At 39.5% G+C, this 26,774-nt stretch overlaps 3 protein-coding genes across 3 annotated transcripts; all 3 read left to right on the forward strand.

Annotated features, from left to right (window-relative positions):
- Nucleotides 1-4,764: 4,764 nt before the first annotated feature.
- On the forward strand, nucleotides 4,765-11,192 carry LOC118842042 (protocadherin alpha-3-like). Its single transcript, XM_036749716.1, has 2 exons — nucleotides 4,765-7,146; nucleotides 11,133-11,192. Exons 1-2 carry the CDS (start codon nucleotides 4,765-4,767, stop codon nucleotides 11,190-11,192), a joined length of 2,442 nt encoding a protein of 813 aa, XP_036605611.1.
- A 2,552-nt stretch (nucleotides 11,193-13,744) lies between these two features.
- Nucleotides 13,745-21,462, forward strand: LOC118842043 (protocadherin alpha-5-like). Its single transcript, XM_036749717.1, has 2 exons — nucleotides 13,745-16,168; nucleotides 21,454-21,462. Exons 1-2 carry the CDS (start codon nucleotides 13,772-13,774, stop codon nucleotides 21,460-21,462), a joined length of 2,406 nt encoding a protein of 801 aa, XP_036605612.1. The 5' UTR covers nucleotides 13,745-13,771.
- A 1,083-nt stretch (nucleotides 21,463-22,545) lies between these two features.
- LOC118842045 (protocadherin alpha-3-like) lies at nucleotides 22,546-25,136 on the forward strand. Its single transcript, XM_036749718.1, has one exon. It carries the CDS (start codon nucleotides 22,653-22,655, stop codon nucleotides 25,134-25,136), a length of 2,484 nt encoding a protein of 827 aa, XP_036605613.1. The 5' UTR covers nucleotides 22,546-22,652.
- The last annotated feature ends 1,638 nt before the right edge of the window (nucleotides 25,137-26,774 follow it).

Here is a 26,774-nt window from a genome sequence, read left to right on the forward strand (position 1 = left end):
ATGCTCTTTTTTCCTCTTCCATCTCCTCCTTCATCTTGTCCTCCTCTTTGTTCACATTCCCTTTCCTCTTAAGTATGCCCCTTCCTGGGTCAATGTTTTCATTTATATTTTACTTATAACAGCATGAAAATAGTCACACGTTTCTGTCAAATTCTTCCTTTGGCTAGTTCCCATCACATCTCTTCTTAAAAGGTACCTACAAAATTATTTTGTGCCACATATATTATTAGTGTGAATGCTATCTTCTGCGTGTTTAAGTTCTCATTTTGATTGTTCTTGAACGCATTCCATTTCTTCAATAGGCAAAAGCAATATTTAGTTAATAATCTTTAACGATATGTAGTTGCTTTGTCTTAATAGCATCGCATAGCCACTGTGAAGAGTGCTTTAAAAAGCATATAATAATTGTCTATGGTATAGCTAGCTAGCATTTATGTATTCTTTTGAAGTTTTCAAAACATTTTGTGTATGTTATCAGATTTGATCTTCTCAACTACCTTGCAAGGTAAGTGCTATTATCCCCATTTTACAACTGTGCTAAAAAGCTTTATGAATTTTCGTCGAATTCTTTGAATTCTTTATAGCTCTATCCATTACATGCTTATGGAATTCTGGGTTTTACTTAATTTTTATCTCTCCTGTGTTCCATCTTATTTATGTATTCTGTGAGTTCTGTTGTAGATGGAGTTCAAAAGATTTAAAAGGTGTTATCTGATTAACACTCAAATAAACAACAAATTAGAGGAACTCCAGAGTAGAAGTGATGAAGTATGGAGTTTAATGTCATTTCCGTAAATCAGAAAACCTGTTTTGGTGGAAATATGGAAATTCTGGGATCTGTAGCTGCAGAGATTAGTCTCCTCAATCTTATTTGGTTGGTTTTTGAAAGTCAATACTCGTGGAGTAGGGCAGCCCAATGACTCTTCCTTGGCTGGGAGAAGGACTTCTTGTGAAGTTACTACCTGTTGGAACAGGAGCTGGGGTATCTGATGTGCTTTTCAGGGATGGGACCAGATAGTTTTAACAAAAAGAAGCCTAGACCATGGGCCACTCCTCACACTTTCATCTACCCCCACCTCCATTCCTCATTATGGCCAGAGCTGCACTCTGATAGATCCATAACTTCTGGCCTAGGGGAATACTTCCTTTAGGGAAAGGATCCAGAAGAGCAATTGTCAGAAATAAAAACCCCTCGGGTTGGACATCAACAGGATCTTAAGACAGCTGCATATATATGATGTCCACACAGGCATATATCATTTCAGAAAAAGAGATTTTGAAGACGATGGCTTGTCTTTAGAATTAGAGAGTTTTTATTCTTATTAATGCAAAACTGTTCAGTTTCTATAAGGCAAACTCACAACACCACTCTATCACTTATGCTTTTTAGTCAATAATTATGAACTTTTGCCTGGCATTCAATGTGCTGATTTCTTTCAAATTCAAATTCTGGTGTTTTCCAAACATTTTATGACACAATTCCTCAGGGAAAATTTCCAAATTTTCCAAATTCAAAATTCCAATTATCCAAAATAAAAGTCAGAGGAAGACTAATGATGATTGGGGAGATTTTCCTAAGTGCTAAACAGACATCCCTGAAGTTGATTTGTTCCAGGTATAGGTGAATGCTTTGGTGTATTTAAAACAAGCCAGTAGAATTTGCAGAGCAGATGAGACTTCAACAAGAGGAACCTAGAACAAATTCTCAGCCTCCCCTTCAAGAACATATATCAGAATAAAAATTAGATCCTTGCTTATTTCATGTATGTTGTTAAAGATAAAAAGCATACACTGGACTAGAAATCAGAATCACAAATAGGTAGAATAAAGATGAGTCAGATTGTAATGAAATTAAGTATAAAACTTAATGGTACATTTGTGATGATTAAGGCTTAAATTCTACAGTACTTTTAAAAAAATACAAATGATGGTAGAAATAAAATTTTGGTTAAGTTCAATGAAGATTTATTAAGCCACTACTCTCTATAGTATCCTATGTGACCAAGAGTAGTATGTGGTAATGCTTTAACATTTGCACAGAAAATATCCCCTAAGACTGAATTGAGAAAATAATTGAACACTCTGTGACTGTGGCAGGCTATGATGCAGCAAATTACAGAATTAAATACTTTTTTTATCAGAGAACATTAGATCTAATGTAGTTAGATCAAATAATAAGTGAAAGAAATTGACAACTGACCCAGATTCAAAGAACCATAATGCTGGGACTCAGCAGTAGTTGTGAAACAAGCCACAGTTGAGAATCAACATATTTGAGCAGAGAAATTTGTAGCTACATGCAGCCTATCCAGGGCCACAAATCTCTCATTTCTCACAAGCTTGGCAGTTCACATCAGACAACACATCCATTTGATGCCATTAAAATCAGTTTCCATGCCACCAGTACAAGCCTTGCCTGGAGTAGCCACTCATGTAAGTGTCTGTTGGTTCATTACACACCGAAAAATGCCAAATTTGAATAGTTAACATGGAATGTATTACCTTACTTGGAAGTATTTGCATTTTTAAACAGAAGCATTGAAAGTACATTTTAAAATATAAATATCATTTATGTTTAAAATAGAAATGTACGTTACTGAGCAGGCTCTAGGCACTGGGACTACATATCTTCTGCTTGGCCAAGGAGTTTGCTGCTGAAGGAAGTTGGCTAGGGTTACAGTGAATCACTGATATGATTTAGAGGAAAGAGCATTGCATAAGGAATTAGAAGATTTGACTTGAACCTTGTGAAATTACTAGTTGTGTGATCTTTTTTAAATTACTTAATCTCTCATCCATAATATGGAAAAAATTGTATTTGTACTTCTTATCTCCCAGGATTATTGTGAGACTAAACTAAGGTAAGGAATGAATTCTATTGGAGAATGACAAATGCTGGCTTGGAATTAGAGAACCTGCTTTTGAAAGCCAGATCTGTGACTTTCTTCTTGCATGACCTTGGGCAAGTCACTTTGTTTGGGCTTCAATTTCCTCATCTGCAAAGTAAAGTATTTGGGCTAAATAACCTCCAAAGTCCTGTACAGCTCTAAACCTATGATGTTAAAAAGGGGAAAAAAGGCTTTTTAAATAATGAAGAATGATGTAAATGTCACTTATGGTTTTTGTTATCTTTAATTTTAGAAGATTGTTAGGCAGTAACCAAGACTCTGAGACCCATGGAGGAAGACAAAAAGGGGATGTTGCAGGTGCTGAAAAGAAGTTTCATTCAGTTCAGGATTTTGCTTATGGAGGTGACTCCCTGTGCCTCTGTGAGTAATGTGACTTTTTCTTCAAGCCCCAGTGGGTTTCATCCTCCATTCTATGAAGAGATAGGAAGATAGAGAGAAAGCTCTCTTTTCTTGAAGAGTAATTACACTTACTATTTCTGGCTAGATGGTATTTTGACTTTTATATTTCCTTTTAATTGCTTCAAGAATTTTTTTTTTTCTACATTATGGGAGGCAATTGGCCTTAGAGTCGACAAGGTTTAGGTTCAAGTCCTGCCCATGACGCATGTAGGTTGTGTGATACAGGGCAAATCATTTAATTTCTCAGTACTTCTCAGAACTGTAAGACTATAAGCTGGGGAGGAAGTGCTAATCTTCTTTGGTAGAGAGGATGTGCTTATAAGGAATTCTGTAAATCAATGAAACCACACATCTAGGGAAAGAAGGGAAGAGGACAATCTTAAATTTTCTCAGCTTAAATAGCAAAACAGGAGAAATTCAGGTGTCAAAAATTTTGTTCTATAAGCACTGTTAGACTAAGACACCTTTTAAGAGGTGTTATCACCCAATTGGCATTAAGTAAGATTTTATATAAGTTTCAAATCAAAGTGATGGTCTTTTTTGTTTGTTTGAAGATGTAGAAGAAAAATGAATTATGATCTCTAGGTTTATTCTTCTTAGCAAAAATGTGACTCTTACTTCCCATGTGAGGTATAATCATGGGGAAAAGCTTTTCATTCTGAGCTATGATTTTTTTTATATAAAAGGAATAAGCATTTTTTCAACCCTAGCTGAGGCAATATAGGGGAGAAAAGATATTATATTTTTTTACAGTAACAACTCTTCCTAGAGCCAGTGGGAGGCAATGTGACTTAATCAAGAGAATGTTGGCTATGAAATCAGGAAGGTCTGGGCTTAAGGAAGTAATGGTGAAATCTGACTGATGTTGGAAGGACATTTTCCTTTCAAATGGCTAAAAATTGATAGCAAATGAAAGGAATATAAAAACTAATAGAACCTGATACAATACAATAATAATTATTTCCCAGAATTCAGGTAGAAAAAATATCTTATCTTGTATGTGTGTTATGAAAGTTTATAGGAGAAGATATATGAGAAGGAAATAATAATATTTTCTTGGATTTTATATGAAAATAACATTGTAAGATGAAACGACAATTTCTAGAGTTCAACCAGACATATAAAATAAACAATAGCATATTTTAAACACAATGCTGAAGAATAGAAAACCTATGAAAACTCAAGAAATAAAAACTTGCAGCAAATTAATCGCGATAGTACTTACAAATTGAGCCACATGATGTCGCCATACACCCCAAAGTGGCTTTTTCGAACAAAGAAAACCACTTTCTCCCCAGTGTAGAAAGAAGCTTATTCAGTAGCTACTTCAGAGAAAACGAAAGGCGCCAGAAACGAAAAAAAAAATTGGATTTAAAGATTCACAGAGAATTCCCAAAGATCCTGTCCATTTCGAGTCATAAATAGGTGACACAATTCTAAGAAGAAAGGATTTGCGATGGGATTTTCCGGCGGAGGCGGCCTGAGGCTTTTGCATTGTCTTCTCCTCTACTCAGCCTGGCAGGTGGGGAGCGGCCAGGTCCACTACTCGGTGACGGAGGAAGCGAAACACGGTACGTTCGTGGGACGAATGGCTCAAGATTTGGGTCTGGAAGTTGGGGAGTTGGTGTGTAGGCTGTTCCGGATGGTATCTCCCGACCGTAGGGACTACCTGGAGGTAAACGTGCAGAATGGCATTTTGTTTGTGAATTCGCGGATCGACCGTGAGAAGCTGTGCGGCCGCCACCCTGTTTGTAGCATCCACCTGGAGGTGATCGTGGAGAAACCGCTTCAGGTTTTCCATGTGGAGGTAGAAATCAAGGACATTAATGACAACCCGCCTGTGTTCTCTGTATCACAAAAGAAGCTGTTTATTTCTGAATCCAGCCCACTAGACTCTAGGTTTCCACTAGAGGGCGCATCGGATGCAGATATCGGAGTGAATACTGTTCTGACCTATAGGCTAAGCCCTAATGATTTTTTCACTTTAGATATACAAAACAATGATGAACAAATTAAACCTCTCGGACTAATATTAAAGAAACTTCTAGACAGAGAAGAAACCCCTGAGCTTCACTTACTGCTTACAGCCACTGACGGGGGCAAACCAGAGCTTACTGGAACAGTTGAGCTACAGATCACAGTGTTAGATGTGAACGATAACGCCCCTAAATTCGACAAAAAAATCTATAAAGTTAGATTAGCAGAAAATTCTTTAAACGGGACAACGGTAATAAAAGTAACTGCCTCAGATATGGACGAAGGAGCAAACAGTCAAATTACTTACTCATTTGAGAGTGATGTCCCCGCAAATGTACTGTCTAAGTTCTCAATAGATCCGATGGATGGAGACATCAGAGTGATCGGAGAAATGGACTTCGAAGAAAGTAAATCATATCAAATCCAAGTAGAGGCGACTGATAAGGGAATTCCCAAGATGGTGGGTCACTGCACGATCTTGGTGGAAGTAGTAGACACCAATGATAATGCTCCCGAAGTGGCGGTAAAGTCGCTGTCGCTTCCGGTCCCAGAAAACTCTCCATCAGGCACAGTGATAGCTCTCATCAGCGTGTCTGACAGAGACTCAGGTACCAATGGGCAGGTAACTTGCTCTCTGTCACCGCCAGGGCCTTTCACGCTCCTGTCCACCTTCAGAAATTACTACTCGCTGGTACTAGAGGGTTCTGTGGACCGCGAGAGAGTGTCGGCTTACGAGTTAGTGGTGACTGCGAGGGATGGCGGGTCGCCAGCGCTTTGGGCCACAGCAAGCGTGTCTGTGGCCATTGCTGACGTGAACGACAATGCACCTGCCTTCGAGCAGCCTGTGTATACAGTGTTCGTGAAGGAGAACAATCGACCCGGCTGTCATATTTTCACAGTGTCCGCCTCAGACCTGGATGCACAGGAGAACTCGCTGGTGTCTTACTCACTGGTGGAGCGGCGGGTAGGGGAGCGTACTCTATCGAGCTACGTGTCTGTGCACTCCGAGAGCGGGAAAGTGTTTGCTTTGCAGCCCCTGGACCACGAGGAACTGGAGCTGCTGCAGTTCCAGGTGAGCGCTCGCGACGCAGGCTTCCCTCCTCTGGGCAGCAATGTGAGCCTGCAGGTGTTCGTGCTAGACGAGAATGACAACGCGCCAGTGGTACTGCCGCCCTACGCTGGCGTTAGTCTGGTGACCGAGCTGGTATCACAGTCAGTGGCTATGGGCCATGTAGTGGCGAAGATCCGGGCTGTGGATGCAGATTCAGGCTACAACGCGTGGCTCTCTTATGAGCAGCTGCCAGAGGTGGGCGTTGCTGGTAGCCCTTTCCGAGTGGGTCTGTACACCGGCGAGATCAGCACTACTCGGGCCTTGGAGGAGATTGATGGGCTGAGTCAGATGTTGCTGGTGTTGGTAAAAGACCACGGGGAGCCTCCTCTATCAGCCACCGCCACTCTAAGTATATCTGTTGTGGAGAGCCGGCAGGCTCTTAAGGCTTCTTCTGGTGTGTCCAGATCAGTGGCTAGTGCAGGGAAGGAAGCAATGGCACTGGATGTGAATGTTTATCTAATAATCGCCATCTGCTCAGTGTCCAGCCTGCTGGTGCTGAGTCTGCTGTTGTATGTAGCACTTCGATGTTCGAGGCCCCAACCGGGTATTTATGGGCCACGGAAGTCCACGCTGGTGTGTTCCAGTGAGATTGGAAGCTGGTCCTATTCCCAGCAGCGGCGGCAGAAGGTCTGCTCTGGAGAGGGAGGTGCCAAAAGTGACTTTATGGCCTTCAGCCCCAACCTCCCTCCGTGTTCTGGCCCAGCAGACAGTACCGAGCAGCAGGCAGTGGCGCAGGATCATTCTGCCAAGGTGTGTCCTAGAGTTTCTTATCGATTATTCAACTTTATATTAGATCATAGGAGCTATTTCTCTCAAAAATTTATTTACGTCTTTTGGACCCTTTTTCTTCATCGGTTATTTCCCCCCTTTTCCTCCTTAAATTATACTTGTTATTTCTGAAAACTTTCCCTGGGAGACCAAAGAGCTAATTCTGTGCTCATAACAAGGAAACCAGAAAGATTACAGTGAAGTTTATGCGCCAGCATTTGTTGTAGAGCATGGAGAAGTAGAGAAATTTCGTTGAGAGCTTGATAAATCTTTCTGGGGGAGAGAGAGATGTACAGACACAGAGAAAAAGACAGACAGAGACACAGAGTCAAAGAAAGAGACAGAGACAGAATCAAAGAGAAGGAGAGGAAGAGAGAGAGAAAGAGGGAAAGGGAGGGAGAAAAGGAGAAGAGAGAGGGAGATGAGGACAGGAAGCTCCTGGAGAGAAAGAGAAATAGAGAGAGAGCGCAGTAGGGCAGAACTGGGGAGATTAGCCAAAATGTTTTGGAAAAAGTATTTCAGGGTTAAGAAATAAAAAAGGCCAATATTTTGTAGACTGTCACGAAGATTCTCTGCAAAAAGAAAGTGAACAGTCCCTGGAAAAGGTGGGCTCCAAAAAATGAAATTTGTTGTCCATTTGCTTTACTCTAGATCTGTGATTTCAATGGGTAAGGGAACCTCCCTTCAGGTATGCATATCTCCTCCTTGGGCCTAATCTACCTAAGGCAATGAGAGGTTAAATGACTTTCTCAGAGTCACTCAACTTTCATATATCAGAGATAGAATTATATTTTAACAAACAGGATTATTGATTACTCTCTTGAAGTCATTTCCAAAGCAATTTTATGTTCACAATTATAACATAAGTTGTTTCATGGGAGAAGGGATAAAAATAAAGGAAAAGATACTGCGTGCAATGAAAAAGCAGTTATCTGACTTATTCAAATGAACCTTGGATTCTGAAACCTGGCAAATTGATAAAAGTATGGACGGTTACTATCACCATTAGAGAAATTTAACTGATGTAAAGCAGTCATCACAACATGGAGATTCATGGAATCCATTAGCCATATAATCCAAGGAACAGAATCTCATTAGTGTTGCCAAGCACAGAAAACACCAGTTTAAAGTAGATTCTAATTTGCAGCCCTTTAAGGAAGATGATTGCTGTAGCATAGCGTCACAAAACAGTGGGAGATAAAATGGGCCTTTCAAAAACTTGACTGAGATGCTACTAAGTTATATCATACCAAGCCTATTTATAGATGAAACTGGAAATTTGATAACAAATATTATGTAAAACAGAGCATATTTGTTAGTGTAGGACCTCTTCTGGATCACCCAGACTCAGAGGTTGGGTGCCTTGAGGGACTGACTTCTCTGAGGTTCAAAGAACTTTATAAAAACACACTCCTATAAATATAGCTCATAGTCCTTTGCCAGTTCACCTTTAGTAATCAGAATAGCATGAACAATAGTAATGAACACTCCTCCCCATAAACGTGGGGTAAACTCTCTCCTAGATATACACGGTGCCAGAGGGAAATGTGGGCATAAACACTGAGTAAGCTAGTAGGGAGGCACACATAGAGGGACCATTTTTCACCAAAACTTCCTACGTTACAGACCTTGATGTCTTTTCTTTTTTCATTGCATCCTCGTATTGCTCTATAATGGTGTATTATCTCTCCTGGGCAAATCATTCAGGTGAGCTCCCTGACCTACTCCTTTCTGTAGCTCAACTTAACCTTCTATTTGATCTCTCTAGACCTAATTCTCTGTTTGGCACAGTCTTCTACCATACAAGTTGCTCTGTTATGAAACACCATGAGGGCAGGGGAGAGAGAAATTCCTTCCCTATGCTTCATTCTGGAAGAGAAGAGCAAAGGAAAAGATTTCCTCCTAAGAGCTGGTTGCTTCCTTCATATCTAGCTCTCTTTTTGGTTGCCAGAGATGACTATCTTCACCACCCAAGTTCCTCTGGTCTGCAGTGCTAGAGAGAAATGCCTGCTAAGCATTTGCTTCTTGTATTTAAGGTCACTCAAGGTGTGGCCTGTCTTTCAGTCAAATAATGGCCATTTGCACTACAATTCCTGCAAATGGAGTAGTAAATCTTTTACAAGATGAGAATGAGACACTCCCAGGTTCGTATCCTTTTTAATCTGCAAGTGGATCACATAGCACGTGAAACCACTCAAGGTTTCATACTCTTTACAAGCCATAATGAAACTACTTAAAGTCTGAAGCAGGGAAGAGTTTAATAGATCATTATTTCAGGTACCTACTCCTTATATACTATGATTTCCTCAAGTGGGTCGGGGAAACTCATCGTACATTGTACATTTAGCACCCCCCCAAACATTAGCATTTCCATAATAATATATTTTCTGTATCAACGGCAGTGGATCTCCTAAATTTGGACTCTAACACCTCAGTGCTCAATATGCTATGAGAAAATCCACCTCATAGGGTTGTTCTAATCAAATGAGATAATCTATATAAAGCATTTTATACACATATCTGGAATCATTAGGAAGATCAATTCCTAGAGAATTGATGGAACAAAAAAGATACACACAGATAGAACTGATGCTGGAAATGATAGCATTTTGCCAGTATTGAGGGATTGAATTTCAAGATATCTTAGAGAAGAGAGAATACAAAAAAAAAGCCCATGAAAAATATCATGAATAATATTCTTCTCTCTAACCCATCCCCATAATCCCCAAACAATCAAGAAGACATGGATTGTTGCTGCTCTATTTACCTGCCTTCTTACTTTTGGTCTTTATTTTTTTAAAATAGAAGTTTTAAACTCTGCTTATTATTTTTATATCACTTTTATTTCTAAATGTATCTTCCTTTCCCCTCCTAAATGAACCATTCCTTGCAACGCATATTAAAAATAAAAGGAAAAAAAGTGGTTGAGCAAAACTAACCCAGACTAAAGGTGTCTGGTAGTATATACAACATCACACCACATAGTTCCCTACCTCTGCAGTGAAAGGAGAGAATTGAATTTTGAGAAAAACTATATAGACCTACTAAAGGTATGTAGAAGTAAATCTGGAAAAGGGAAGAAATGGTTTCACAGACAGCCTTCTACAATACACTACACTTTCAGCCATAAAATTCACTGTACAGATTACAGCTTCTCTTTACTATGTATGGAGCATGAAATTGTATGTATGTATGAGCATCTTAAATTCTCTTTGGTATTTATGAACCTCCCATTGATTCTACCTTATTTAAACTTTTGTCGAATTCTCTTTTAGTTCAATTATTTGGCACCCATGTTCCTTCTCCTTTAATGATGTTATGACATACTGTAGATTAAGTTCAAAACACTTTCTGAGGCAGTTTGATTAAAATCCAATGAAACAAAAATCAGAGTAGCCTATAAAAAAGCAGAAGGAAAGTATAATCTGAAGTAACTCTACTTAACTTTGGTAAACAAGCAAACAAAAAAAAAAACCCCAAACCTCAAAACATTTGCGTGAGGACATGAACACATTTTGGAATCTGCAGACACCAAGACAAACTTATCTTTAGCTTTTGTTCTTCATTATCTTTAAAGTCAGACAACAGAGTTTTCTGAGATCATGAGGCCTTTCAGTTTTCATTCTGTTTGATCTGACCTATCTTGGTCAAAGACTGCAAAATCCCTAATCTACTTGTTATTATCTTTGGAGATACACTTCCTCTAGTCTGGCTTTGGACATAGGTCAAGCATGAAGTCACTTAGGTAGTGGAATGTGAGGAGTATTTAGAAGCTCTCTGCCTCAAAATGTGACTTTTACTTGGATATATACAACAAATCAAATTACACAAGTAGCAATTCATATGTTTGTATTAAGTATTGCTCACTCTGGAAATCTTAGAAAATGTAAATATTTGTAAGTGGAGTAGCTTTGAGTCAGCATTGTCAATATTGTAACAACAATTATTGTATGAATTGCCTTTATCAGATCAGCAAGCAGCATCAGAGCACCAAGATCCAGGGTGAAATTGATACCCACAGTGGTTAGGGGAGAAAAAGTACAGGAAAGACAATACAAAATGATGAAGACAAAACTTCTGTTCAAATATCTTGCTCCAGTTCTGTGTTAGTAAAGTGGTTTTTCCTTCAAACCGCAGTGGACACTTACTTTCATTAAGTACAGAGACATATAGTTCCTGCGGTTGCTGAGACAATGTATATATTTCATATTTTTAGATGGAAAATAATTTGACAACCCACTCTATGTTGTATACTCTTGAGCACATCACTACTATATTCATGTTTAATATATCTTCAATTTATATTCCTTAAAAAGTATTCTATCTTGATTACTGCCTATTAGACTCTAATGTAGCAATATAATGTAAAAATATCTCCTCTTCTCTGAGGCTCAATTTTCCCATCTGTAATAGGAGGACTAAATGACTTCTGAAGTCCTTTTCAGTTCTAAATTTGCTTCTTTGTAGGATTAGTTACTTGGAAGATGGGCAAAGTACTTTGAGTAGAACTAGAATTAGTGACTGCTTCTATCAGTAATTTGAGTTGATATTTTTAACTTACCTCTTATCTATACTTCTTATAGAAAGAAATCCTTCAAACCAACAATGGGGCTAACTTTCAGTGGAGACTTAGTAATAACAATAGCTAACATTAGCATAGTACCTACTGTGTGCCAGGTACTGTGCTAAGTACATATAGTATTTCCTTTATTATCACAACAACTCTAGGAAGGAGGTGCTATTAGTACCCCCATTTTACAGATGAGAAAACTAAGGCAAACAGATTAAATAACTTGCCAAGGGTCACACAGTGAATAAATGTCTGAGGCCAGATTTTATAGCTTCATGATGTTCCACCCATTGTGTCACATAGCTACTCCAACTTTTTCCAAGAAAATAATCCAAAAGAATGAGTTTAACACTTTGAAATCATGAATGTTTTCCCTTATGGAACTTAGTCACTTCTGTAGACTGTTCATTTGGGTGTGGATTTCCTGCCTGCCTTTTGCTCACAAATATTGTTGATACAGTTTTAATTAATTAGTGATTAAAAACAATTCAGTTATAATTGACTGGTCCTGCACAGATATATAACAACAGCACCAACACCAACACAATAACAATTATAATCCACATTTATATGGTATTATAAGGTTTACCCCATTCTTTACATACATGATCTCATTTTGTTTGGATTCATGGTTAGTGTTAGGACTCTGTAGTTATCAAACATACAAGAGAATTATATAACCTCAGTTATAGATAGAACTAAAGGTCTTTCATAAGTACAAGGCAAAAATGTACTTATCGTTTGGAAAAGAGCAATCTTAGCTTTTTCCATTTCAATAGTTCAAGCCTGAATAGAAGATTTCAGCTTTGGAATGTCTGGACCAACAAGCACTGAGAGTGCTTAAAGAATTATTTTTCCTTTAGAGGTGATAACTTTGGTATAGAGTAAATTAGTGGACAGATTTCAAAATAAAGGGATTAATTTTGTGTGTATAAAGGAGTAGATGAATTTTTCACTAAGATGAAATTAATTCTAACAAGTAATAGGTTAAATTATTTCTCTGTTACCATTTCTGTCTGCTTAGTAAGTGAATGGAGTTCTCTTTTCTCGTGGAAGGTACAGATAGCAGGACATGAAACATTCTTTTGAATTTAGTAATGCTGCCCAATATTGTAGCCTATAATATGGCAACAACAATTTCCATCTTGAATAGAGGCATAATGAAGGACATGGGAGGAACATAACTACTAAATAACAATTTGCAGAGGTCAGTGATAGTTTCTCTAACGATCAATAAACTAAGACAATATGTAGACAAGTTGAGGCTTATTCTACAGATTTTCAAATTTACAGTAATATCTTGAAACCTTGAGCTTTTGCATCATAAAAGGATATTTTCCACACAAATGGAAATGTACAGTGTGACTGAAAAAAAGTCAATCAACTAGCATTTATATCTTAAGAGTCTACTAGGTATGCCATGCACTGCGCTAAGCCCTGGAAGAATAAGGACTAATAGAACTCGATTCTGTGAAATACAATAATGATAACCCAAAGAATTCATGCAGGAAAAACAGTTTCATTAGTCTCGGATATGTCGTTTGGAAACTTGGAAGTACAATTAAGTGAAAACTGCATAATTATATTTTTTACCTGAGATTTACATCTAAAATAACTTTGTGCTTGGAAGAGCAATTTACAAGAGAAGACCATGTTTAGAGTCTAAGTAGACTTACATAAACAAAATAGGTTCAAAGGGTTCTTGAAGTGAACAAAGGAACGTAAAGGAAATGAAGGCAATAGGACCTAAAAGAAGTGAATGAAAGAAATGCAATACTCTAATTATACTTACATATTGAGCCACATGATGTCGCTGTCCTCCACAAGGTGGATTTTGTAACAAAGGATGAATCCTGTTTCTCATCGGAATAGAAATAAGCTCATTCAATGGCTGATTCAGAACGAACAGCAACATTCAACGAAGAGAACAAGCCAAGAAGATTGGATTAAAAGAAGATAAGGTAGTTTTTCAAATGAATTCGTTAAGTTGTGAATCATGAACCACTGATTTATGAATCGAGAGATAAAAGTTTTGCGATGTCGTTTTCTTGGGGAGGCGGCCTGGGAGCCCGGCATCTGCTGTTTTTGATTCTTCTCTACACAACCTGGAAGGTGGGGAGCAGCCAGGTCCATTACTCGGTGCCGGAAGAAGCGAAACACGGTACCTTCGTGGGGCGAATCGCGCAGGACCTGGGTCTGGAAGTCGCGGACCTAGTGCCTAGGCTGTTCCGGGTGGTGTCCAAGGGCCGCAGGGACTACTTGGAGGTAAATGCGCAGAATGGCGTTTTGTTTGTGAATTCTCGGATCGACCGGGAGGAGCTGTGCGGCCGCATCCCTGTTTGTAGCATCCACCTGGAGGTGATCGTGGACAAGCCTCTACAGGTTTTCCATGTGGAGGTAGAGATCAAGGACATTAATGACAATCCTCCTGTGTTCTTGGTTAAGCAACAAAAATTATTTATTTTAGAATCCAGGCCTGCAGATTCTAGATTCCCACTAGAGGGCGCGTCTGATGCTGATATCGGAGCTAACGCAGAATTATTATACAAGCTTTCTGGGACTGAATATTTTACTTTGGATATAAATACAAATGAGGAAGAGACTAAATCAGTAGAGTTAGTTTTGAAGAAATCTTTAGACAGAGAAGAAACTCCTGAACACAATTTCTTATTGACGGCCACAGATCAAGGCAAACCAGAACTAACAGGAACAGCACAGCTGCTGATCATTGTGCTGGATGCGAACGACAATGCGCCGGCATTTGATAAATCCATCTACAATGTTAGATTACTCGAAAATATTCCTAATGGGACGCTAGTGATCAGATTGAACGCCTCTGATGCAGATGAAGGAGTAAACAAGGAGATACGATATCACTTTGGAAGTCTTGTTCTAGCCAACGTAAGATCGAGATTTAGCATTGATAGCAACACAGGAGAAATAAGAGTAAACGGAAATCTGGATTATGAAGAATGTAATGTATATGAAATCAAGGTTGAGGCTGTTGATAGAAGTTATTTTCCTTTAACAGGCCATTGCAAAGTTATGGTGAAGTTACTAGACGTTAATGATAACGCTCCCCAGGTGTCTGTGACTTCCTTGTCTCTGCCAGTTCTGGAGGACGCCCAGCCAGGCACAGTCATCGCCCTCGTCAGTGTTTTTGACAGAGACTCAGGAGCCAACGGGCAAGTGACTTGCTCCCTGTCGCCCTTCGGGCCCTTTACTCTGGTGTCCACTTTCAGGAATTATTATTCGCTGGTGCTGCACAGTTCTGTTGACCGTGAGAGTGTGTCAGCATATGAGATAGTAGTGACTGCGAGGGACGGCGGGACGCCAGCGCTTTGGGCCACGGCCAGTGTCTCTGTGGGCATTGGCGACGTAAACGACAACCCACCTTCCTTCGAGCAACCTGTGTACACGGTGTTTGTGAAGGAGAACAATCCACCAGGCTGTCACATCTTTACTGTGTCTGCGTCGGACCCAGATGCACAAGAGAACGCACTTGTGTCTTATTCGCTAGTGGAGCGGCGGGTGGGGGAGCGTCCGCTGTCAAGCTATGTGTCTGTGCACTCGGAGAGTGGGAAAGTGTATGCCTTGCAGCCCCTGGACCACGAGGAGCTGGAGCTGCTGCAGTTCCAGGTGAGCGCCCGGGATGCAGGCTTCCCTCCTCTGGGCAGCAACGTGAGCCTGCAGGTGTTCGTGCTGGACGAGAACGACAACGCTCCGGCGATACTGCCGCCTCATGCTGGCGTTAGCCCAGTGACAGAGCTGGTGTTAGAGTCTGTGGCCGTGGGTCACGTCGTGACGAAGATCCGGGCTGTGGATGCGGATTCAGGCTACAACGCGTGGCTGTCTTATGAGCTGCTGCCAGAGGTGGGCGTTGGGCGCAGCCCTTTCCGCGTGGGTCTGTACACCGGCGAGATTAGCACCACGAGGGCCCTAGAGGATTCGGATGCATCGAGGCAGACCCTACTTGTATTAGTGAAGGACCACGGGAAACCTGTGTTGTCAGCCACAGCAACTGTGATTCTGTCACTGGTGGAGAATCGGCAGGCGTTCAAAACTTCATCTAGTGCTTCTGGTGTCCTGGGAAAAGCTGGTATGGGAAAGGAAACAGCGCCGATGGATGTGAATGTTTATCTGGTCATTGCCATCTGCTCGGTGTCTAGTTTACTGGTGGTGAGTCTGCTCCTTTATGTGGCTCTTCGATGCTCAGCGCCCGCGAAGGGTGTGTGTGGTCCTGGGAAGCCCACGCTGGTATGTTCCAGTGAGGTTGGGAGCTTGTCTTATTCTCAGCATCGGGGGCAGAAGGTGTATTCCTGGGATGTGATAACCAAGAATGATCTCATGGCCTTCACCCCTAATCTTCCCCAGCCTCCTAGTTCTAGGGAAGGAGATCAAACCCAGGAAGTTGTGATGGAGCATCCCGGGAAGGTGAGTTCAAATACCTATCTCTTAGCAACTCTTTAATAGTTAGCATTTATATAATACCTACTATGTTCCAGGCGCTTTACAAATATTTTCTCATTTGATCTTCACAACAACTGTATAGCTACATCGCCTTTTCGGCTTCCACTTCTCCCCGCCCCCATCCCGATACGGGAAGCTTGTTTAGTACTATTTCAATCAAGTAGTCTTGATGAAGTTTACCTTTTTTTTTTTTTTTAGCAATTCAATTTTTAAAAATTAGCTATCTGTAGTTAGAAACTCTCCTTTAACAAGGACAATAACTCTGAGGGTAACACTAAGTAAAATTAGTGAATTTCTGCCAATGTAGCTGTCTTGACTAATCTTATTTATACTATAATTTATGCTCAGAAATCAGCTGTGATTCCTTATTCCTTATGGAGTCTATTTTTAAATTCTTCTGCTGGGCATTTAAGAACCTCTACGATAATGCCACACCCTAGCTTTCTATTTTTAAAAATTAAGTTTCTCTACATACTCTAAGCTAGTTTTCTGGGCATTCCCTAAAACTAGAACTTTTCTCTCTGTCTTTTCAACTATTGACTTCCTATCTATTTTTTAATGCCTAACTCAAATGACCTCTCCTTCATGATGTCTTTCCTGAAATTTCCCCCTTTAAATTTTCTTAGGGACACCCCACAGCACTTACATTTCTAACTTTCTGAGAAACTTGTCAGAGATTACTTTTTTGCATATTATGGATAGGCTCCTCCTAGAATATAAGTGCAGTGAGGGCAGGTGTTGTCTAAACTTTGTACATCTCCCAGCATCCAGCACCATGCTCCATATATAGTAGTTTCTTAACAAGTATTTGTTTGATTTAATAATAAATAGTCTTCTTTCAGTGAAAGTGGAGCTTAAAATGTACATATACAAACACTAGTTTATTGAATTTGTGTCCTAGCAATGATGCATCTACCAGTAATGCAAAAATGGGCTCTTTTTTCAGTTTTAGGAGAGATAGTATATTTATAGCATCACATCTCCTACATGGCCTATCAAACATGGCTTTCTTTTCCCTACCTTAGACTTTGGGCTAAAATTTTGGTTTGGCTCATCATCTAGTTTTATATATATATATAAGCTTTTATTGATGTCTTCTGATTCTTACATTGTCATAGTTATCTCAAGTACCTCCCTCCATAATTTCTTTTTATTAAGTTATTCACTACTTTCATTGTATCTTTTTTGTTTGTTTGTTTAGTGACTCATTTCCTCCCACCTCATTTTGTGCTTGGATCCTTGGTTGGAGTGATGTCATTATGAAGTTTTCTTCTTAGATGTATTTTCAAAATTGAATTTGAGTGAGAAGTAAAAGACAAGGACTATTTCTTATTTAGAGATGGTAACATTCTGATGAAATAAGTGGACTGAAATCACTATTGAAATGGCATTATGAAAGTTGCCCATTCCACTTAAGTTCTGAAATCTTTTTGTTTCATCATGTAAATAATTTTCAGGTCTCTTGTTTTATAATAAATGGATATCTAGTGTCTCTAAAATCCAATTTCTCTGAAGTGATACAAAGCTTCACAAATAAAAATGTATACATGGATGGTTAACTATATAAAAACTCTATATAGGAAAATATTACTAGTGTCTTTAGGGACATGAAAAATAATTTGGACTGATTTCAAATATTTAAGAATTGATATTACTTAAGCTTGGAGAAGGAAATGGCAAACCATTCCAGTATGTTTGTCAAGAAAATCCCAAATGAGGTCATGAAGAATTGGACATGACTGAAAACAACTGAACAACATTATTCACCTTTCAAAATTAATTCAACTCTTATCTTTATAACATTGAGATGGTAGTGGAAGTGGTGGGGTCTTGTAGTGTACACAATACATTGCATTGAGTTTAGAAACACTTGCCAATTTAGGACAAAACCTGCAAAATCCAGGTATTTGAAAGTCAGAATCTTTGATTTCTTTCTGTGTTCAGGAAATATTATATCAGCAATGTAATTTTAAAACATAAATATAGGTCAAAGAGATGGGGCAACTAATCCTCCTTCCTTTACAGTGACACATTTCCTCATTCCCCAGAATGAATGAAAGAAGACACTAATGAAATGAGAAAACAAAGACTTAACCTTGCTGGAAGAACCCATTGTAGGGTCCTTCTATATTTATGTTAACAAGATATTTTAGATTTTTGGAGTATATTTAAAGGGAAGATATTGGCCATTAGAGTATCCCCATTAACCTGGCTGTCCATCAGTATAAGCTGGATGTTTATGAACTAGAAGGAAAACTCAGAAATGGAAATTAGCTTCAGTGAACTGCTTAAAATTACAGACAAAGATATTCTTTAGTTGGGACTTTTTTCTATAAAAAAAAAAACATTTTGAGCACCTAGTAAACTCAACTAAGCCTACAGGATGACAATGTTAGCTAAATACATTGCCAGGTATTCAGATTTTGTTAGAGTGAGAAATCACCTTATTTCATGAGCTAGGAAATGCTCCTCAAGGGCTCATCTCTAAAAAGGGGATCAGAATCAGTTGTGTATGGGAATTCCTATTCTTAGAACATAGACCTATGTAAGATTTACTTTGAAGATGTGAGCTTTACTTGAAGAAGCTGTAGTCCTAAATTCAATGGAAGTGAAACATTTTCACAGGTAAAGGTATCTAAGTACCTAAAATCTTCTCATATAATAAGGAGCAAACAGAACCCTTATGATCCATTTAGAATTTCTTTAAAAACTGCTTGAGTGTCTCCTATGGATAAAAGCTACATGTCAAGAAAAGACAGACATACAAAAACTACTGATGACAAAATATCTGTCTTCAAGATTATAGTCAAGCAGGTGAAACAAAGCTACCAATCCTCTCTGATCTATAGGTAACATTTATGCAAATAATTATAATAAAAGCAAATGTATAAGTGGCAGGAGATAGGTACAACATGTTATAGGAACTGGTCTACATCAGTTCTAAGATCCCTTACAGCTCTAAATATATGGCACTGTGATTCTATGAATTCAGAGGAAAAAGAGATCAGTTCTTTGCAGGAAGGATTCTTTCAGTAGTTAGACTTCAATCTGTATCTGGAAGAATGAATGACATTTAGACAGGCAGAAATTGGTGAATGAGAACATTTCAGGCTAAATCAGCAACTTTTCCATGAAATATTACAGAAAGGTAATGAAAGTTGATATCTTAATATATTTGAATTTGTTTTCTTAAATGGTGATTCAGTGGACCTGTAATCTTGACAATGTAGGTACTTTCTAAAATGGTCTATCTTGTAACCCATCCATGCCTTTTTGGGGGTCTATATTCTCTCATAGAGGTTCTTACTAATGCATTGAGAGCCACCCAACATGTTGTGTCAAACAGCATAATATTCAGGCAATCCCTCTGTTATTCCCCATTCTTGCTACATGATTAGTCCTTTTTGGTCACACATTTCTTGGATGGCATACCTTTTGTATTTTATTGTACTTAAATTATCCTTGATAATATGCTGTAGCTTACCTACACCCACCCTGTATTTCTCCATTGCTTTTGGTTTCCCTGAAATTTTTGGTTATTTGGAGAATGTGGTTTCTCCCCATCCCACCCCCCATATTCTTAATCCAGTGGAACCTCCAGGAGTATACTGGTATTAAAAGTATGGATGTTGTGTCATGAGCTAGTTGTAATAGAGAAAAGCACAATGCAATTTCTGAAATGGAAATCCAGTCTGCTTACAACAATATATTCAATTCTGTACTCAGCTCGTCTGTCTGTAGAATCTGTGCAAGATGATTGAACTGATAAACACAATGGACTGTCCATTCAATTGCATACCATAGTCTGGATAATAGACATTTTTAATCTATTTAACTTTTTTCCACATGGATTGCTGCATTGGTAACTAAGGTGGGGCCCTAGGTGGGACCAATGAAGAGAGGTCTGATTATATCTTCTCTCCCAAGTAGGCCCCAAACCCCTAGCTACTAGGTGCTAAGCCTATGTGGGCATGAAGCTCCCAGGGTCCTAAGGGGAGTTGCTGAGACCAGAGCCAATAGTAAGAGCTTAAGTTCTGGTCACTCAGATGATGTCTGATGATGGCTAAAGAGTGCATAAAAAGAGAAGACAGAGCTATTTGCTTAGGGCTCTCACTCTTGGTGGTGTGCTGATGGGGAGACTCCGGGAAGCTGTAGTTAAGAGTCCTCCAGCTTGTAAATCCAGATGTTCGGACTTTGTTAAACTCTGGTAACTATGCATTGAGATTTGAATCAGACAAAGTCTGTCTGTTGATGTTTGTAATTTGTTTGTATTTGCTCTGAAGTTCAGGGTGCTGGCTTTTTTCCCTGAACTAAGTGAATGATATTTGTATGCTGGATTAAAGTGAGATTGTTAACCCCTTAACATTGATTTCCTTAGCAAAGCAGGGCTTGCAATGTTCTATGTGCAGGTTGTTGTTGGTTTTACACTGCCACAGCAGCTGCTAGCTGGATTGTTGAAACAATTGCTAGACTGATCCCTTTTGAGGGACTATTGGTCTCATAGTTAAGCTTCTGTAGTTTTCTTGGGTTTGACGCATTCAGCAAAATGTCACCATAAATAGAAGCATTTGAATGGCTCCATATCTACAGGAAACTTCTTTTCCATTTGAACTCTGACAAGGCATCTTCCATGATTATGGTGACAATCTTTGACAGTCTAGGGTGTTATTTGATTAAGTTAGTTAATTAGGGGTTGATCGAACAAGTCATCACTGTGATTATATCCATCATTGAATCTTGTGTGATCTGAACATACACAATGAAAACAAATCTTTGGACAAGATCCTTAAAGGTTATGTTTCACTCTTTGAAGTCAATCAAAGAAAAACAACAAAGATGGATTTCATGTTCTCTACAAACCTGTGAGGATGTGGCTTACTGTACAAAATCATTTGTGAAAGCCTCCTTATTCTCCTTTATATTTTTAATGAAACCCTTGATTCGTGTGTAAATTACTCTTAGATTTTTTTACAGAGGTGAGAAAATTGAAATATGACTGTAGTTGCTGATTCTTCTGTTGCTTATTGAATTATCAAATCCAGATTTATTATGGAAAGACAGTCTAAAGGATATAGACTGAGTGTTCTAGGAAATGGATTTTAATAATGAAATGTGAAGTCTATAATTTTTTCACAAAGGGTGATACTCTCATATGAAGTGATAGATTTTAAAAGTTTCTTTGAATAGAAATATTTGGAAGACATTTTTCTGGACAAAATAATGCTTAAGATTGTTCTTTTTCCTTCCAGTGCCCTTAAAGATATTTTGATTATATGTAAAAGAAGTCTTCTCTAGGTGTTATGGATGTCCATCACCTTTCTTTAACACCTGCTAATCACTTTTTAAACAAAGATATTGTGTTTCAAAGAAGGGAGCAGGAATAAATTGGAGATAGGATATTTGTCAATAATAATTGTAACTAATAGCTAACATTTATTTATCACTTTGGGATTTACAAAGCACTTTATAGTTATTACCTCTTTTAATACTCACAATGTAGTTGTGACAGAAATTGAGGTAATTATTGTCTCCATTTTACATATGAAGAATCAGAGGTTGAGTGATTTATGTAATCTCATGCAGTAAGAACAGAACTAGGATTCCAAAACAATTCTTCTGACTCTCAAGTCCATTGCTTTTCCCCTTAAAATTGATTTTTCTGTCTAGTGTTCTAATTTTCCACATTCACATCATTTTTCCATATTCTCAATTTAAATTGATAACGTCTTTGCATGATGAAATAAGCTCTTAATATTTAAAACTGATTCATATTATTTTCAAAGAAAAATACAAAACCTACAGTGGTATAGACTATACTCTTGTTTCTCAGTGGTCATGCCTGAAAAGCTCAAGGTCTGGCACGACCTATGGAACAGTTTCTAGTTACCATCCTGGGAATAGACTGTATGCCTATTGTCCTAGAAACCAGCCCAGCTAAATTTCCAGAAGTTATCATCATTGGCCTCAGAATAATGAAATTTTTGACCACAGCAATTCTTAGATGTCATGTACAAAGTAATAGAACAGTTTCCATCTGCACCAGTATAGGGTGTACTCTTACTCATAAAACAACAGACAATTGAAATATTGAAATGAAAAAAGAAAACGAGTCTTTCGAAAGCAGCCAGGAATACCTTTTTTACCCCAGAGTGTGGGGTAACATATTGCAAAGAAGAATGAATCGTAGAAAATAAGTTCAGAGAATAAAATTAAATTGTTTACTCTCATGAATTAAGGACGACTTCCTACTTACCTTTTCGCCCACATGATGTCGCTGTCTGCTGCGAGATGTTATTCAAGCAAACACGAAAGAATTCTTTTTCTCCCTGGCCCGTGAAATGTTCTGGGATTTGTTAGTGGAAGATGCCTGATCATGGCTGATGCATCAGAATACGATTTAAACAAGCAGTAGAAGACAAGAATTATTTTTATTCCGAGGCGTGATTCAATGATTGGAATATTTCTCCAAATAATTGCGATGATGTTCAGCGAGAGTAAAGGCCTGGGAATCCGACAGCTGCTCCTCTCCTTTATTCTCCACACAGCTTGGGAGGTGGGGAGCGGCCAGGTCCATTACTCGGTGCAGGAAGAAGCGAAACACGGTACGTTCGTGGGGCGAATCGCTCAGGATCTAGGTCTGGAGGTCGGGGAGCTGGTGTCGCGGCTATTCCGTGTGGTGTCCAAAGGACCCAGGGACTACCTGGAGGTAAATGCGCAGAATGGCATTTTATTTGTGAATTCTCGGATCGACCGGGAGGAGCTGTGCGGCCTCAGTCCTGTTTGTAGCATTCACCTGGAGATGATCGTGGACAAACCACTTCAGGTTTTCCATGTGGAGGTGGAGATCAAGGACATTAATGACAACCCGCCTGTGTTCTCTGTAAAACAAAAGAACCTGAGTATTGCAGAATCGAGGTTAGTTGAGTCTCAGTTTCCGCTAGAGGGCGCTTCAGATGCAGATATCGGAGCGAATGCTCTCTTGACTTACAGGCTCAGTTCTAATGAGTATTTCACTCTAGATATAAAAAACAAGGAGGAGGAAATTAAACTTGTATTAAGAAAACAACTAGATAGAGAAGAAACTCCCGAACTTCACTTATTGCTTACAGTCACTGATGGGGGCAAACCAGAGCTAACTGGAGCAGTTCGGTTGCTGATCACTGTGCTGGATGTCAACGATAATGCCCCAGAATTCGACAAAACTGTCTATAAAGTGAAACTATTGGAAAATGCATCTAACGGAGCGCCAGTAATTCAACTAAATGCTACAGACTCAGACGAAGGATTAAACAGTCAAATTACTTATTCATTCACAAGTGATATTTCTCTAGATGTAGACGACAAGTTCCATATAGACCCAGTAAGTGGAGTTATAAAAGTAAAGGGACGTATTGATTTCGAGGAAATTAAATTGTATAAAATTCAAGTAGAAGCTACTGACAAAGGGACTCCCCAGTTGGCTGGTCATTGCAGAGTCATGGTGGAAATTCTGGACATCAATGACAATACCCCCGAAGTGGTGGTGAAATCTTTGTCCCTGCCAGTCCGCGAGGACGCCCCTCCGGGCACAGTCATTGCTCTAATCAGCGTGTCTGACAGAGACTCTGGAGCCAACGGACAAGTGACTTGCTCTTTGTTTCCCCAGGGACCATTTGCGTTGGTATCCACCTTCAAGAATTACTACTCTCTGGTTTTGGAAGGTCCTATAGACCGAGAAAGCGTGCCGGCCTATGAGCTAATGGTAACTGTGAGGGATGGCGGGACTCCTGCGCTGTGGAACACTGCCAGCTTGTCCGTAGGCATTGGCGACGCGAACGACAACGCGCCTGCCTTTGAGCAGCCCATGTACACAGTGTTTGTGAAGGAGAACAATCCGCCGGGCTTTCACATCTTTACAGTATCTGCCTCAGACCCGGACACGCAAGAGAACGCTCTTGTGTCCTATTCGCTGATAGAGCGGCGAATAGGGGAGCGTCCTCTGTCGAGCTACGTGTCTGTGCACTCGGAGAGCGGCAAAGTGTACGCCTTACAGCCCCTGGACCATGAGGAGCTGGAGCTGCTGCAGTTCCAGGTGAGTGCCCGGGACGGGGGCTTCCCTCCTCTGGGCAGCAACATGAGCCTGCAGGTGTTCGTGCTGGATGAGAACGACAACGCACCAGTGGTGCTGCCTTCTCATGCGGGTTCTGGGGCGGGTGGGGGTCCAGAGAACGAACTGATATCACAGTCCGTGGCTGTGGGTCATGTGGTGGCGAAGATCCGAGCTGTGGACGCAGATTCAGGCTACAATGCATGGCTGTCTTATGAGCTGTTGCCCAAGATGGGCATTGGGCGCAGCCCTTTCCGCGTGGGTCTGTACACTGGCGAAATCAGCACCACTCGAGATCTGGAGGAATCGGACTCAAGAAAACAGACATTACTGGTTCTGGTGAAAGACCACGGTGAACCTATGCTGTCTGCCACAGCTACTGTAATTGTGTCGATAGTGGAAAGTGGATCATCCCCGAAGACCTTTTCTGGAGCGTCCAGGTCTGCTGCTTCTGCAGGCTCGGGAAAGGAGGCAGTTCTGGTAGATGTGAATGTATATCTTATCATTGCTATCTGTTCGGTATCCAGTCTGTTAGTGCTCAGCCTGCTGCTGTATGTATCGCTGCGGTGCGCAGCACCCCAAAGGGGTGAGTGCGGGAATGGGAAACCTACGCTGGTGTGCTCTGGTGGGATGAAGAGCTGGTCACATTCCCAGCAGCCGCGCCAGAAAGGTTTTTCCGGAGAAGGGGAAGCCAAGAACGACCTTATGGCTTTTAGTCCCAACTTTCCTCCTTGTCCTGGCTTTGTGCATAAAGGGGAACAGAAGGAAGCAACTGCAAATTCCTCTGACCAGGTGGGTTATTTGAAATGTTTTGTCTGTCACGATACAGGCTTGGATCATGTGTAGTTTTTTTCATGATATTCATTTCCCCATGTATTCTTAATTGTTCTTCTTCTTCTTCTTCTTCTTCTTCTTCTTCTTCTTCTTCTTCTTCTTCTTCTTCTTCTTCTTCTTCTTCTTCTTCTTCTTCTTCCTCTTCTTCCTCTTCTTCCTCTTCTTCCTCTTCTTCCTCTTCTTCCTCTTCTTCTTCTTCTTCTTCTTCTTCTTCTTCTTCTTCTTCTTCTTCTTCTTCTTCTTGGTTTTTGTTCAGCTTAAACAGTTGGATTTTAGATTTAGTTGGTATTGTTAATCATATGACATTCATCATCATTTAAATTTGTCTTTACTCCACATTTATTATGATCCTGGGATGTTGTCAATGTATTCTGAACACAGTTTGTACATTGCCCTGGCTTTCTATCCCTCCACCCTCAATTTCAGTAGCTCCTTGAACATATTCATAACCAGAATAGTAGTGTGAATCCCTTAAACATGTACTGCATTTCACAAAATTTTATACTCTTATAATTGGACAGGGCCTCACAGACTATATATATATATATATATATATATATATATATATATATATATAATCCAATGTGCAGGAAAACAAAGATCCTTTGTATGATATCCATGAGAGTGGCTACTTAGCTTATCCTTGAGGGGGAGTTGCAGTACATCTCAAGATATCCATTTTACTTCTGGATAGCTGTAATTATTGGGAAGTTTCCCCTTATTCTCTACAATATCCACTTATTACTGTCAGGCCTGCTCTCTGAAATTAAACACAAGTCTCATTTTGTTTCCACATGAACTCTTCAAATAACAGATCCTTCAAGGTAAGCATTCCCAATTCCATCAAATGCTCTCCAGTCCTTTAACTATGCTAGTCACCATCAAATTTGTCAGTTCAATTTCATGAGCAGGCTCTCAAAAAATCTAGCTAGTAAAAATTTATTGCCAAATATTTATACTCAGTGCAACAATGAAAGATTCTATATTTCCTTAAAATAAAAGCAGTGTGTATGTATGTGTGTGTGGTTAGTGACACATATTTTGGAATAATAGCACTCTTTTGAGGATAAGTATATAGCAAAAAAAAAAAAAACCCTCACATAAAGACTTTTGAAAACCTTAAAGCACCCTACAAATGAGTACGTAGTATGTAAAAAGAATTCCTGTCCTCTGGCTACTGTTTGTCATTCTTAATTAGGAACTACAACATCATTGTTTAACTAGAAGTCAGTCAGTAAGCTGGCATTTAAGTGCCTACTTATTACACCAGGCATTGTGCTAAGAGCTAAGTGTACCAAGAAAGGCCAAAAAAAAAAATGGTCTCTGCTCTCTAGGCACTCACAGTCACTTTCTAGTACTTCCAGGATGATGGAAGAAACCCTCATTCATTCTTCACTCAAATTTTCATTGAAACATCAAAGTCTTCAGTTATCTTTTTTATGGAATATTATCTTATCTAGCATTGTGGAGCAATAACTAGAAGGCCAACTATGGAGTCTGGAAGACATGAGCTTATAGATTTCTAATACATGTTGGGCTGTATCATCACTGGTAAATCAAACTGTTTCTGGATGACTCTATAAGTTTATCATAAATAACATATGAGATGCTAATGTGAATCATAAGGTGGAAGACATTTCCACTCTGGGT

This window comes from Trichosurus vulpecula, chromosome 3 (genome assembly GCF_011100635.1).
Source record: "Trichosurus vulpecula isolate mTriVul1 chromosome 3, mTriVul1.pri, whole genome shotgun sequence".
NCBI classification, from domain to species: Eukaryota; Metazoa; Chordata; class Mammalia; order Diprotodontia; family Phalangeridae; genus Trichosurus; species Trichosurus vulpecula.